Genomic DNA, 16,690 nt, shown 5'->3' on the forward strand with positions numbered 1-16,690 from the left:
ACTACAAAGTTTGTTAGATTGCTTAAAATGATTCCAGTCCAAATGATAACAGATAAATCACTGTGTTCTTCACCTGGATACACAAGAAGACAACAATCAGTTGTTCAGTGGATTCTCAGCACCAACAACAGCATTTTCATTCCTAAAAATAATAACCAGCCGTTCACTGTGCATCAGAGGGCATGTGAAGCCCCCCGATAGTATTGCATACTAGTCCCCCTGGGCTAGTATACATTGACACTAGTTATCTGAAACAGGGCTAAAGATGTAATTGGCATCAGAACCTGTTTGAAAGGATCTGTCGGGAAAAAATGCCATACAATATTATTATTATTATTATAGCTCTCCAATGCAAAAAATTGCTAATTAGGTCTTCTAAGTTTTAAATTAGACTCTCTTAATGATTTCCGTACCATCTCAAACCGACAAGGCGAATCCCTAAGCTGAGGAGCTGAGTCTCAATAGATCACAGGATTGAAATTGTTTACCAGGTAGTTCACCCTGCCTGGTATGCAAGTCTTCGTCAGAGAATTCCAACTTACAACAGAGAAAAGATGATAATACTCATATTAATTAGTATAAAGATCGGGACTACTGGCAAGGATCGATCCACTGGCAAGGACAGATCCGAATGTACACCTATAATGGTAAAAATTATATTTGTTAAATTATTTTTTACTTGAAAGTAATAGAGTTGGCTGATCCCTCCTTGCGATAATTTTTTGTGTTGTAATATACACATCAATACTTAATGCATTTCATTTTTTGTCCTTAAATACTTTTTATTTATTGATTAATAATAAAAGTTCCAAGTGTAGGTCTATCTGATATGTGTATTCATTGGTGTTTTATATTTCCCCATAACATTTTTATCCAATTTATCTAATAATAACTATCAGTTCATATAAATAAACTGATGTAACTAAATTTAAAAACCACTGTTTTATATGGATGATTCACTCTTATCAGTAAGTATTTATAAAAGGCTTGTGGGCCAAAACTTAAGCAATGTTATTCAATTACATTTATATATGTACACATTGTTATTTTTTTATACTTGAAATTTTCTCTTAAAAATCTCACTGTATCTGCTATGCAAATTAATTATTGTAATTAAAGGTACAGTGCTGATAGACTTTTAATAGGTAAATAATTTGCGTAGTAATCCTAACAAATACTATTATATTAATTTAATTCCTTTAATAGGTATCTAAGAAGAAGGTTAACTCAAAAATAAAAGGAATTTAGACTTTATACATTATATACAATGTGTCAGTTTTAAAACTTACAATGGGCTATATCTCACAAACAAAAGCTGATATCGAAAAATGCTTCAAACCGTTTCTAGGATAGGGGGAACTAAAATGACTTGAAAGAGAACTCACTTCCATAAACCCTCTAGGCCCCATCCACCACAACCAAAAAAGTTTAAATTGCAATAATAATTATACAGGGTGAAGCAATAATTGTGAAACTTTGGCTTAAATGGAAAATTTAATGAGGTTTTTGTTGAACTACAAATTTGTTAAAAATGTCAATTAAGTAAATTTTCAAAGTGGGTTCCGTTGTTTTGTAAACAATAATACAGCCTATTTTCAAATTCTGCACGAACTTTGGCAAATGTTGTTCTAGTAATAGCGCGACATGCTTGCGTAATTCTTTCTCACAATTCCCCAAGTGACACACGTTGAGTTTTATAAACAACTGACTTGAGGTAACCCAATAGAAAAAAAGTCAGGTGGCGGTAAGTCTGGTGACCTCGGTGGCCACTCAATAGGACCTCTCCTTCCAATCCATTTGTTTGGATAATTAATATCCAACCAGTGCCTAACTGGAGCTGCATAGTGAGGAGGTGCTCCATCTTGTTGGCAGTGCAGCAAATCTTCGTCTAGAGCGAGGTTGCCTTGATCGCCCATTTGGTTCTCTAATTCATGCATAATTAAAAGTTCGATGGTGTTTTCCAGCATATCCCAATCATTGGGGAGAGATTTCTGTGTCCATATTTCTTTTATAAGCTGGTGTAATGCCATTATGGTATCGTGGCCACCTCCTTTATATAGTTCATCTGGGAGATTATCTATTCCGGGTGATTTGTTTCTGGCTAGATTTTTAAATGCATCTTTAACTTCAAGAATCGTTGGTGGTTCCTCTTGGTGTTGGTGTCAAACCTATAGCTTCGACTATATTTTATGACTTTCATATGTTTAGCTTTTATTCTGACACTTTACATGCCCAGTTCAAACAATTAAACCTTGCCCACCCAAGAAAGAGTGGTCTGAATGGTTGCCTCAGATGCGTGCAGGGATCATGGTCAGTGCAAGGTTTCTCCAACAGAGGACCACTAAGTAGATGTGTTGAATCTTTTACCGTACCATATTCACACAGTAAAATTATTTATAATATGTTCATATTAGATTGTATTTTGATCAATTTTACTTTGATTCCACTCATTTTTTGTCTTTCGCTTATTTTTGTCGCTATTAGTAATATTTTTATTTACAGGCAATGGTTGTAGTAAGTGGTAACTGGGTGAAAAATGTTGCTACTTACTCACCAACGAATGTCATTGATAATGTGGTGATCATCGAAAGTATGGCAGCCAAAGCAATCCTTACCTCTCGTCCCAATTCCCACCATTTTCAAGAAAGGACTCTCGCCCTAGATCAGCCCGTCAAAGTGGGCAGGGCAGTCGCGAGAGCCAAGCCTACCGCCAACAACGCCATCTTTGACTGCAAAGTGCTGTCCAGACACCACGCGCTACTATGGTACGAGAATGGCAAATTTTTTCTACAGGTAAGTCAACAATTTTTAATTATTTCAATAGAATAGATTTTATTTGGTCTATATACAAAATAGTTTCGCTTTTGGCAAGTCAAAAGGAATAGTGAAAATTATTACATACATACATTATTAAATTTAAGTAACATTTTTGTGAACTTAAATATTAGAACAAATAGTAAAATATTTAATACTAATAATTTAATAAACGACGAACTCACTACATAAATAAAAACATTAAATATTGTCATAATAGACCAGCACATCTCTCTCGCTCTCTCCCTCTCCAATGGCGCCTTGGCCACATTCCAAACTATGCCTCCAACTGTGACATAGTGATAAGTGATTAATATATAGACTGGCAAATCATCATCATCATCATTGGTGCTACAGCCCTATAAAAGAGCCTCGACCTTCCCAAGTCTATTACGCCAGTCAGTTCTATCCATTGCCAACTGTTGCCAGTTTGCTGCGCCTATTTGTCTACCATCCTCATCTACACCATCCCTCCATCTGAGTTTTGGCCTACCCCTACTTCTACTCCCCACAGGTTGCGACATAAGGATTCTTCTAGGAGGGTTGTTCTGCTGTGATCTTGCCAGATGTCCTGCCCATCTTAGTCTTCCTATTTTTATAAAGGATACTACGTCTTTACCACCAAATATATGTTTATATCTGTGATATTTCTCGTAGTTGTACCTCCTTCTCCAAACACCATGTTTATAATATAGATTTGTTATAATTCAAAGGTCATTGTATTGTAATTGTTTTGCTTTGAGGACGTCCATTAGATCTTTGTGGCGGACTTTATCGAAAGCCTTGTTGTAATCTATGATACGTACATATCTTGGTTCACATCCAAGCATCTCTGGATTAGTATGTTGAATGTAAAGAGAGCTTCACGGTTACCTACGCCTCTACGGAATCCAAATTGGGTTTCCTCAATATCCATATCAAGTATTTGATAAATGCGTTTATGGATGATCTTTAAAAACATTTTAAGGGTGTGAGACATCAGGCTTATGGTGCGGTGGTTGGTGCATTCTCTAGCATTTTTCTTTTTTGGGAGACAAATAAATATTGAGGTCAACCATTCATTGGGTATGTCACCCGACTGATAAATTTGATTAAAGAGCTTTAAGAGGCCATCCATGTACTCATTTTCTATTATTTTAAGGATATCAATAGGCATTATAGCTTTTTCCTTTTCTGGTGTTCCTTAGTGCATACAATATCTCTTCCTTTGTCAGTTCTTGTTTCTCTGTCCTCGAAAGATATGTCTTGTAGGTTTCCTCTTTCATCGTCGAAGAGCTCTTCCATATATTTTTTCCATCGTTTTAGTTTTTCGTCAGTCGTTATAGTATTTCCATTTTTATCTGAATGATCCAGACATAGAGATACGTAGCAGGATTGAGCAAGCCAGAACAGCATTTACTAATATGAGAACCTTGCTAAGCAACAGCAGCCTTAACTTAACGCTTCGATATCGCTTTGTAAAATGTTACATTTACTCCATACTGCTATATGGTGTAGAAACCTGGACCATAAAGGCCAATGTGATGAACCGATTGGAGGGCTTTGAAATGTGGGTATTTAGAAGACTACTTAAAATTCCCTGGACATATTACACAAAAAATGTCGAAATATTAAATCGAATGGGCAGAGAACGAGAATTGCTGCCAATAATAAAAAGAAGAAAAACTGCTTATCTGGGTCATATATTTCGAAATTCCAAGTACTAGTTCTTAAAGCTTATTATGGAAGGGAAGATAGAAGGAAAACGGGGCATCGGAAGAAAGAAATCTTCTTCTTCTTAACATGCCATACACCAAAGTGCGTAGGCGAATATCTCATTACTAGAATTCTGTTCTTGGAGGCGTGACGCAGCTCGCCTGTATTGTGTATTCCTGTCCATTCTTTAATATTCCTTAACCAGGATAATTGTTTGCGGCCGGCTCCTCTCCTACCTTCGATCTTCCCTTGTAGGATTAACTGTGGTATTTCATATTTTGCTCCTCTCAATATGTGCCCAAGGTAACCAATCTTGCGTTTTTTAATTAATTTAAAGAGTTCTCTTTCCACGCCGGCTCTCTTAAGGACGTCATCGTTTCGAACTCTATCCTATAAGACTACATCTATCCATACTCTATCCTATAAAACTCTATAAGAAAGAAATACTCATGGCTTAAAAACATAAGGGATTGGACAAACCTCGATGCCCATGCACTCTTTAGAGCCACACAAAACCGAGAGGAGTATGCCAGAAATGCCGCCAAAATCCACTAATTGGATAGGGCACCATAAGAAGAAGAAGAATAGGTCGTATTTGTTCTGAAGATCTTCTATCTCTTTACATTTTTTCTCATATTAAGTTTGTTTTGCCTCTTTTATCATTTTTCTGATTTCATTGTTACTGATTTTGTAATTGTGACTGTCTTTGTTCTTGGCTTGTCATCTTTGGTCCATCCTGCCGAGTATTTCGTCGGTCATCCAGTTGTCTCTCTTTCTTATCGGTTTTTTAATATCTCTTTGCACAAGGCATGAGTTTACTGCACGAGGAGGCAGTTTTTTAATGTTTCCAATTGTTGGTTTATCTTGTAGGTGTTAGTATCTAATTTATCAAAGTTTTCGTATATTTTCTTTTGGAGTTTATTTTTTATATCAAGACTCTTTCAGTTTTCTAACATCTAATTTTGGCGTTCTTTGAGGTTTTCTAATACGTTTAAGCTTAAGCTTGACATTAGCGATTAGTGGGTTATGGTCTGATGTGACATCTGCTCCTGAATATGGTTTAACTGATTTGATGGTGTTACAATATCTCTCTTTAATCATTATATAATCGATAAGGGTTCTTACCTCTTTTTCCGGTTTATCTGCTGGTGAGCGCAGCTATATTATTCAGTTGTTAAAGAGATTTGATGCTAAAGGAATTAAAACTCCAATTGAACCAAAGTTATCTTTAACAATGGATGATAGTAACAATTGTATTAGAGATAAATTTCCTTATCAGAGGCTTATTGAAAGTTTGATGTGTTTATCTGTATTAACCACACCAGGCATATCATTTACAGTCAGTTTCTTGAGCCAATTTAACAATGTGTATAATGAGTCTTATTGGAAATGTACAAAAAGAGTATTGAGGTATTTAAAAGATACTATTAACTATTCTCTGATTTACTCAAATAATGATTCAGAATTATAAGTATATGTAAATTCCGATTGGACAAGCAATACATTAGATCGTAGATCTTTTGCTGGATATGTATTTAAACTTTGTGGCTCTGCAATATCGTGGCAAAGTGCAAAACAAAAAACGGTAGCTTTATCTAGCTGTGAGGTAGAATATACGACCTTGTTAGAGGCTGTTTTTCCTAGGGATTTACTTAAAATGATTTAATTGAAAATACTGAATTTATGACTTTATTTAACAATAATCAAAGTGCATTAAACTTATCAGCAAATCCAATTTATCATAAAAGAAGTAAGCATATTGATGTAATAAGCAGTATAATTTTTTGAGATACCTAATATCTGACACAATCATAATTGTAAAATATATGCCTACTGATTTTATGCCAGAGCCAGCTGATTTGACTAAAGAACGAGTTGCTGAAAAGCTGCACAGATTATTGAAACTGTTAAGGCGCGTACAGACTAGCACACGCATGCGGTGAGAAGCCACGCATATGCGTGCGTACTCAAACTATTCGCGCTCAGAGCATTCGTTGAAATTAGAAATCACCGCATATGTATGCGTGCTCAAGGCGCTCCATCCATTCGTGAAAAAATGTCTGAGGAGCTGCTTATGGTTAGTGCCGCGTTTGTGGTTATTAGTTCATTAAAAAAGAAAAAACAAAGGAAAAATAGGCGATGGTGGACGACGCATTTATTTAAAAGAAGATCCCTACAAATGAAGTCCGATTTACTAGTAGATTTGGCGTTAGAATCTAATACTGGACAATTTCTGCTCATTTTCTTCTTCACAACTGCTGAATCTATATCAAGATTTCTTGAAATCGACTCCCATGCATCTTCTTTTTTTGTTTTTGAATAATAAAACTTATTTTTTGGATCCCATAATATAGGGTTTTCTTCATACAAATCTATTAATTGCAAACATTGTTCATTTGACCACTCCACTTTACACATAAATCAATAAAATGAATAAAACTCAATAAATCCGAACTTGTCTTGCAAATACAACAAATCCACACGCTATCCGTCTAAACTGAGCGCGAACGTACACGTATGTTTCTTTGATGTGTGCGAAAAAACCGACACCACTCTGGCTCGCAGCATGTGTGCTCAAGTCATTCGCGAGAAGCAACGCATGTGTATTCGTGGCTGCTCACCGCATGCGTTTGTAGGTCTGTACGCGCCTTTAGGTATAGGTAACCTATAAATTTTGTTTTATTGATAAGTGGGGGTATTAATATTGATAAACTCCATTCGTTTAGCTCGGGCATATTTTGACAGATTCATTGTCGGAAACCTACAACACAACAATTCCTACTTCTCAGTATTAATAGCTCAAGTATCCTACTATTACAGACTTCTTTCTTTGAAAAGAGAAGAATTATTCTAAATAGTGGAAGTGTATACTAAACCCATCAAATTTTAGATAGTATATATTTAAAAAATATATTTTAGTTGTTATAATTTAACATAACTATTTATTATATGGTGTAAATAAATAAATATTGATTGTCGTTAATTCGCAAAGTTCTATTTTATTTACTATTTAGTTTGTTTACTATTAATATTGGCTATGAGTACGTTTGCTTGGTTGTATAGTAATTTCCAGCCACTTTTAGTCTGTCAAAAAGTAACTAACTTGGCAAAAAAATAATTACTAAATTCACTAGACTGTTCGGACTGGGAATAGCGAACCGAGTTTATCAACCAAACAAAATTTAAATATTAGCGCCATCTGTCATTTACCGGAAGTTAAGGTTAGTACAATGTAAACTGTAAATTATATTCACTTTCGGAACAAAATGAATTTAGTCTTAACTGTATACTTAACTAGTTCGTTTCATTTATAAGTTTTAACACAGATGTACTTGTATTGGTCTTAATGAGCGAAAACATGTTTATTTTAAAGTATCTTGAGCGTAAAATTCTATGCCAGCTAAGTCTATATTATATTATATTACAGACCACCGCGTAAAATTGTTTATGATGTATCACGCTATATACTGCTGATTTTTTAATCAAAGTTTTTCTACCGGAAACATGTGTTTATCACTTACTGTATAAAATACCTATTGAAATTTTTTCCTTATCAAAATATTGACTGTCAAGGACGCTTTTTTTACCTCTCCTAATGTAAACATTTCAGATTTGACCGTTTCCTATAAGTTGTCACGGTCGAAATAATTATCGTTGTGAAGTGTTGAAAATATAATGAAAAGGGTATAAAAATAATGTAAATTGTTCAAAAGGATAGTTCCAAATGCTTCTTCCTCTAGAGGTAATATACAAATGTCACTTTTCTTAACTAGTTTAAATGTCACTGTCATTTCAGTGTTAAAATATGGTTTAAAAATAAATTATATATTGTCTAGTAATGGTCTCGAAGGTATGTATAATCCTTAGAGTAATCTATTAAATTGTAATAAAAATTCATGTGGATAATTATTATTTGCAACTTAATTTGCTAATAGTGGTTTGTGCGTAATAATATACGCAGGCAAGGGCGTACCCAGGATCAAAACTAGGCGAATAAAACCAAAATTTTAAGAAAATTGATATAAAATTTGAAAATACTAAGAAAACTTGTTCAAAACTCTCGTTTCAATCTAGTCCAAATTTTCTGTAATGAATTTCCAATGGACTCTCATCAAAAACAACCCAGTGAGTATTTGTCAGTTGTTCCTAAGAATTGTTGCACAGCAATTCGATAACATCCCTTAGTATAGACGGGTTGAAATATGTAGTATGAGATAATACAAAAATACTCTCATCTAAGGATTTATCAATTTCTTTGTAGATTAAACAATCAAAACGGCAAACTCATTATTTTGCTCATAACTTAAAAATTTGTCTATTTAGAGATTTGACGTCAACATACAATTTTTCCAGAAAAAAAAAAACAAATTGGATGATAAACAATTCTGATCACTGATTTTGAATATTATTACACTCAGATGAAAAACAATCGCAACGGAGAAAATTTTGGTCAAATTCAAAGTATTTCAGTTTTTTTTAGGCCTATTTTGATGATTTTTTTTTAGCACACTGTGTAAAAATTTATAAACTTTAATTTAGTATAGTGAGTTTTTTAATAAAATTTTGTATTTGACTTATTATACGGGTTTAATCGAAAGGTGATTTTTTATCCTAACTTTGAAATATCCCGTGAAATAATTCCGTTAGCGGATTTTCGTAAAACCTTGTTTTTCGGTTGCAAGGATGTCTTCTAAGTATTATGTTTTTTGTTTCATGTGAAAATATGGATTGGTTCATTTTTAGGAGCGAAATGACTTTGCCACCCACAATTTACGACTTTTCCTATTACATATTAGGTTCCTATTATTACTATTATCTTTTGTATTCATTTTTAATACGACGATGGGGGCTTTGGTGACTGATATCGAAGGAATGCCATATAGACATCCCAGAAGCACTGTATTTAAATAATGATTAAAAGTAACGACATGATCTTCGTTTTAATGAACAATGATAACAATAACAAAACATAAAAAAAACAACTTAAATGTAACTTAACCAAAATACGCAAATAACAAAGAAAAACTACTGAAAAATAACTTAATATTTTATAGTGCCTCCCTAGCTTCTATAACTGCCTGTACACACGATACACTTACGTATGTGCAGGCGCATCGCACTCACAGAGTGTGACGTAACTTGCGAAGCAGAATTTGAAACTGACTGTAAGGTAGATATTAATTATTGTAAATATAAGTTAATAATACGAGTTTAAACTCATGTGTAATCTATAAAAATGGTATTTGTGTTTACTTACAGTAATGAATATGTTAAATATTTCTTGTATGCTAAGAATTTCCAAGAAAAACATAAAATATAATGCATTAAGAGGATATACTGAAATGAATAATCTGAGAAAGAAATACAGATAAGAGGAATAGTAACAATCGGACATAAACTTAATAAAGAAATTGTATTATAAATCCGCAAAATAGTTTCGAAACACAATTCAGATTTCTGCCTTAATCTGAGCCTTCTAAAAATTGCAAGCAAAGCAGACGTTGATAAAGATGTTAATAGAGACATGGGGAATCTAAAATTTGCATTCCACGACATGTCTCCTCAACTAAGCAGAAATCATTAGCGAATTGGTTTCTTGTACTCATCTGCGACGTCTGCTTTGCCTTGCAATTTTTAGAAGGCTCAGATTAAGGCAGAAATCTGAATTGTGTTTCGAAACTATTTTACGGATTTATTATCAGATGTTGCTATTGCGTCCGTTTCGAAGCCATTTTAGTGATGCTTCTTAAAGACAGGAAAGATTTATTTTTCACGTTGAGAACGCCTATGAATAGCTGTTCTGATGAGCCTTATTAAGGCGAAATACGTATAAACAGATACATAGACGCTTTGTACGTGAAATCAAATCTTGACTGTCTTTTTCATTAAATTGTATTATATTTATTAAAATTTCAATAAACAGTTGTGTATAATATATAATTTTAACAAATAGAAATTTTAATAAAAGTCAAAAATAAAAACACAAATATAATAAAAAGTTATTGTTGACTATTAAATTAAATATTGTTTTTATGTGATTTTACAATAATTTCTTTTGCCTAAAATTATAAAATAATATGAAAACAAATTGAAAATAAAAAATTAAATTAGTTTATTTTCTAACATTAGTAAATTTTGCTAGTTTTCTACCTGCTTTTCTTAGTCTGTTTTTTAAACTTATAGTCCGATTTAAATCTCGTAGTCGAATATATGTTCGAGTTCTGCTAAGACATTCAATTACCTTAAATGGTATGGTATTATTTTGTAATCGAGAAAGTGTCTAATTTTGTGAAAATATTTTTATCTTTGCACAAACTGCTTCCATGCATTTTATATGGAATTCTGAGTCCAGCACAACTGCTACTTTCCACAATTCATCGGTGGGTCTCAGAAGTGATCCCCTGGAAATAATATCTAACCAATCAGGTTTGTTGTCCAATAACTAGAATTCTTTTTTAGGGTTGGTATCTATTTTTGAATTTATGTGCTACGAATCCAGCAAAATATTTAAGTAAACTTTGAAAAATGAAAGGCAAATATCGAGCACAATTTTAATAATCAAATCTTGCCCAAGTACTTTCGCTTTCTACAGCATCATCAGGGGCATCTGAAATAAGCCAAGAAACGTTTTTTTTATATGAAGAAAATTGATTAACTTCGATAAAAAACTCGAAGTTAATGGATGATAAATGTTTTTTGTGATTAACGTTTTAGACTTACTTCGTCAAATTTGGGCTATCCAGCAAGCGCAGAATATAATAAACATGAAATTAAACATAAATTGTACATAACACTACACTAAAACAAGGACAAACAGTTTAAAATTATTTAAAAATTATTCTACGCTACATTCTTGTCGGCAACAGGAGAGAGAATGGTATTTAACGGAAATGTTAAGGTGACATGTGACATATGACAGCTTTGATGGGCAGTCACAATCATGGAAAATATGTAACATATACGTTAACTGTGGCTATATGCTCTCGTAGGATCAGGTATCGTTGTGCAATGAGATTGGGAAACCACAGAAAACCAATAATATCCCCCTTTCCTTGTGGAATTTATGCGACTCATAAGGAGTATACGGGTGTGGTCACTCTTTATGTGCTTAGTGTTTGAGAGGTTTCTGTATGGTTATTAGTTGTGTATATGTTTGGTAGTATTGTAGTTTGGTGGGATTGGGTTGTTTGGTTTGTGTGAGCGTTGTGTGGGGTAGGTTAAGTATATATGTGTATGGATTGTGTTCGCATTAATATATAGTGTGCTTATGTGCGATAATGTGTGAAGGTTTGGTTTATGGTGTTGTTATAACAGGAGGTTGACATATATATATATATATATATATATATATATATATATATATATATATATATATATATATATATATATTCAGGGATTCTATAGTATTCAGTGCCTTCTCTCGCTCAACCGTTTCCATCTCTCTCTCTCTCTCTCTCTCTCTCTCTCTCTCTCTCTCTCTCTCTCTCTCTCTCTCTCTCTCTCTATGTTGTCCCATTCTCCATCGTTTAGGCCTCTCGTACTTATGGCGTCTCTACTTCGTTCCTCCGGGATCTTCGGGTCGTCCTATTTTCCTCCTTTATTATCCTTTCCTCCTCCTTTGCTCCATTCGGTTATTCTCTTTATCCATCTGCTGTCGCTAGTTCTTCTTACATGTCCATACAACTTTAGTCTTTTTTGTTCTATATATGTTAGTACGTCTGTTTCTATTGATGTTCTCTGCTTTATTTCATCATTACTTTTTCTATCCATTCTTGTTGCAGCATCTTTGCAGGCATTACATCTCGGTTGCTACCATCTTACTGCTGTTTTTCTTGTTTATAATAATATTATCATATTTAGGTGTCTATTCCCCCATACTGAGTTAAGTTGTCGGATGTTGTTCGTGTTTGTTCTAATCTTTGCTTAATTTCTTCCTCTGTTTTTGCCTTTTTCGTGATTATAAACCCCAAGTATTTGAATTTATCCTTTCCTTTGATTGTTACGTTGTCGTCAATCTGTAGATCTTCTAAGTCTTCTTCACTTGTAGATAAGTATTCTGTTTTCACGAGGTTAATATCTAGGTCAGCCTTTGTATATTCTTCTTGTAGTTTCTTCATCATGTAACTGAGGTCTTCTTGGCCTTGTGCAATCACTACTTGATCCTCTGCAAAGCTTAACGTATATAGGTACTCGTTTCGTACCGGTACTCCCATGCCTTCGTATTTTCTTTTCCATGTAGTCAAGGCTTTCTCTAAGTATATTTTAAATAGGGTTGGAGATGTGGAACAACCCTGCAGGAGCCCTTTTGTTGTGGTGAAGTCTCCTATGATTCTTGTTCCCATTTTAATGGACACTTTATTTTCTTTATACAGAGCTTTTGTATTTTCTATGAGTTTCGTCTGTACATTACCTCCCATAGTTCTGACCTTGGTACAGAGTCATACGCCTTTCTCTGGTCCACAAATGCCAAATGTATATATCTATTTTTTGCTTTTTTCTTTTCCAACAGTTGTTCCAGTGTGTATATGTGGAGGTTGACATGTCATACCCATATAATAAGTTGGACATTTGGTTTAGGTATCGGACTGCCACTCCGCTTTTCAGGGAAGAGATTGAAGAGGATCATGGATGTGAAGTGGATGAGTGATAGGTCGTAGGATGGAATTTATTTAGGAGTGTGTAAGGGTTGTATTTGTTTTGTGTTGTTGGGTGTGGCTTGTCTGTGTGGGCGTCATGGTGAAAACTTGCCTTTACAGTTATGATTGATTGATTGATTGATGATTGATTTTGAGGGGCAGTTGTTGCAGAGGTGTTCGCCATTGCAGCATCTAGAACAGTAAAACAGTAGATGGACCTCAACGGAATTGCTTGAGCTGGGGACTTCGCAATTCAATCGTTCTCCTTCAATCCTGATACCTTCGAGGGGGCATTGGCGAGTTTGGATTCAGAGTTTGTGAAAACTCTGACGAAAGATGTGGGGCGGTCGGTAGAGCGGGCAATTATACGAACCATTTTGGTGAATGGGAAGTTGTTTTCGGATAGATTATCCTCGATTTTTTTTGATAGGATAATTAGGCGTTTATATAGACAGAGATATATATAACTATAATAAATATAATTGAGACAAAAAATCGTCATGTCTACTTTTAAAAACTGCACAAACATCTGAAATAATAGAGAAATAGAAATCGGTCAGCTAATAAATCTGTAAACATATTTTTAATGATTTATTTACTTTGACTGATTGGATTTTTTAGTGTTATGACTAAATATATTTGCAATAAAATTAAGCAATCGTATGTGTAGTTCTACGCAGTTAACAATAAAAAATACAGAAATAGATAAAAAAAAATGCAAGAAAATTAATCAGAAATTAAAGATAACAGTGTTTTTAAATTAATAGTATCACAAACCAATAAAAAAATTTAAGTTCTAATAGAAGTAAACATGAATCATTCAAGTATTACATTGCTCAACATTATACCAGTGTAACGTGACATGTTTTCAGCCTAGAAGTGAAAAGTGAAGAGGAATATGAAATACGGGAACTAAGTATATGGAAAAATAACACAACACGAAAAAAAGAGCATACTACAACTCAAAGATGTATAGTATCTTCTTAAAGTGCCTTCTCCTCAATAGAGGTTGGCTCTCTGTCTTCAGCTGTTCAAAATTTAGCTTTGTCCATTGTCTCTTATTATTTCTCAGTATGTGGCCTAGGTATGATGTTTTCTTAACTTTCACTGTGTTAGAAAGTTCCTGTTTCTTGTTTCTTGAGGATCCTCAGGTAGACCACATTTCAAAGATCTTTACATAAGTAAATACACACATCAAAATGAAACACACAAACACAGCTACGTGCTATTGATATGATACAGGGTGGTATGAACATCCGCAGCGTGGCAGAAGCTGTGCATTCTACCAAAAGTACTGTAGAACGGTTATGGCAGTGGTTTGACTTATTTATTTAACTCAAAAAACTCACTTAATTACGAATATAAAAAATTCGCTTTAAGTTAATAATTATCGCTTACAATTCACACTGATAACGCTTAGAAAACAATTCGCTGATCGAATGATACTGATCATTCGAAGGTCGCCTCGCCGGCTTATATAATAAAAACAGATGTTCTCGAAATAGCTAGCGGGCATCGGTCGAATCGTATGCGAAAAATCCGACATTCTCGAACGTTGATGATAAAGAGGTGAATTTGGTTTCATGAATTACTCTAAGCCAGGACCGCAATTACGGCGTTATGACTAACAACATTATCATGAGATCGTATTTTATTAATATACTATTTGTTTTTGTAGGATACAAAAAGTAGTAACGGTACTTTTGTAAATAATAGCCGATTGTTAGCGGATAACGGCCACCACGAACTCAGCTCAGGAGACATCGTTCAGTTTGGTGTCGACGTCATAGAAAATAACAGGAAAGTCACTCACGGTTGTATAATTGCCACGATCAAATTATATCTTCCCGATGGCAAGGAAGCGAAGGCTAGTCCCATCTCCGATGGAGGAACCCACGGTAAGTTTTTATTTCGATATTTATTGAAGAATTAGAGTTTATCAAACACGTATTGTTTGATTATTATTGTAAAGCATTGAATGAAGCATTGAGCATGAAAAATTACTTATTTGTGACTTAAGCTTGTTTGCATTTTACCTCCTCAGTTGTTTATCGTTCAGTCAATAATATTAGCTCTTGGACTATTGGATTCCATTCCACGTGAAGATAATGCCTATTTAACGCGTTAATTTAAAGCAGTTGACCTTTTCTTTGGCTGTTGAATAGACTTAAATTATTCTTTTTCTAAGCAATTGATTATTTTGTAATAAAATTCAATTGAAGAATTTATTGTCGGGTCTTTATTAATTTTATTTTGTTGTTTAACATTATTAACGTTGGTTATATTTCGCCAAGGAGATTTAATCTTTAAAAAGAGTAAGTGATTGCTGAAGGAATTATTAGTAAGTTTTAGTTAGGGGTGTGGTACTAAAAATTCTTCTTCTTCCTCCTCTTTATAAACAATTCTGCTTGTTCATTGTCGGATTAATACCTCTATGGAAGGTTGTCACTCCATCTTTTACGCGATCGTCCGATACTTCTTTTGCCGATTGGTGACTTATCTCTTGCTATTTTGACGACACGGGTCTCCTCCATTCTGCTTATGTGATTATTCCATTCTTTTTTTTTTGTGCCCATTCATTCATACACTGTCTTCTTCTTACGATGCCTATCCGTTCCGGATGTTGGCGATCAACATGGCTATCCTAACTTTGCTTGCTGCTATTCTGAATAGTCCGGTTGTCGATGTATTAAACCACTTTCTCAGGTTTTGAAGCCAAGATATTCTTCTTCTCCCTGGTCCTCTCTTTCCAAATACCTTGCCCTGAAGAATGAGTTGCAACAAGCCGTATCTCTGTTCATTCCTCATAACATGGCCAAGATATTCTAGTTTGCGCTCTTTGATGGTGTTAATAATCTCGCATTCCTTGCCTATTTTACGTAGGACCTCAACATTAGTCACACGATCCACCCATGAAATTCTTAAAATACGTCTGTAACACCGCATCTCGAATGCCTCGAGTTTTCTTAAAGGAGCTTCGAAAAGTGTCCAGGCCTCTACTCCGTATAATAACGTAGAAAATACATAGCATCTAATGAGAGAGATTTTGGTAGCAAGTGGTAAATCGTGACTTCTGAAAAGAGACTTCATCTTTACGAACGCCGATCTCGCTTTTCCTATGCGTTGTTTTATTTCACTGGAGTGATCCCATTGGCTGTTAATGTTGGTACCGAGGTATGTGTAGCTGTCCACTCTGTCAAGTGGATGTTGGTTAACCAACATAGTACTGTACGTTACATTTTCTTCTAATGTCTTCACTTCTCTTTCGATCTCTCAGCGCATTTCCTGTAATTCTTCTCAGTACTCTTATCTCTGGAGTTTCCAGTAGCCTCTGCTTTGTGACTGTGTCAAGTCTTATTATTATTGGTCTTACACTAAAAATTATCTGCCATTAATAAAAAAAAAACATTTTAGATACCAAAAACCATAAAATAAAACGTTTGATTCCATTGTTTGTATAAAGGTTACATGTTATGTTCTCTCTAAGGCTAACAGCAGACGAATGACAATGGCAAGCAGTTTTTGTACAATTATTTAAAAGCAAT

At 34.3% G+C, this 16,690-nt stretch overlaps 1 protein-coding gene across 4 annotated transcripts in view; it reads left to right on the forward strand.

Moving 5' to 3' along the window:
- Positions 1-16,690, forward strand: part of Slmap (Sarcolemma associated protein) — a 53,799-nt gene that overhangs the window by 16,938 nt on the left and 20,171 nt on the right. For 2 of the 4 annotated variants that reach the window (XM_072539977.1, XM_072539976.1), the window contains exons 2-3: positions 2,503-2,793; positions 14,824-15,043. In XM_072539977.1, the coding sequence (XP_072396078.1) occupies positions 2,506-2,793; positions 14,824-15,043 (508 nt within the window). In that variant the 5' untranslated portion in view covers positions 2,503-2,505. Of the gene's footprint in view, positions 1-2,502; positions 2,794-8,103; positions 8,252-8,283; positions 8,360-14,823; positions 15,044-16,690 lie in introns of those variants that run through there. The other 2 variants (XM_072539978.1, XM_072539979.1) reach the window with 2 other exon arrangements.

This window comes from Diabrotica undecimpunctata, chromosome 8 (genome assembly GCF_040954645.1).
Source record: "Diabrotica undecimpunctata isolate CICGRU chromosome 8, icDiaUnde3, whole genome shotgun sequence".
In the NCBI taxonomy this organism is placed as follows: Eukaryota; Metazoa; Arthropoda; class Insecta; order Coleoptera; family Chrysomelidae; genus Diabrotica; species Diabrotica undecimpunctata.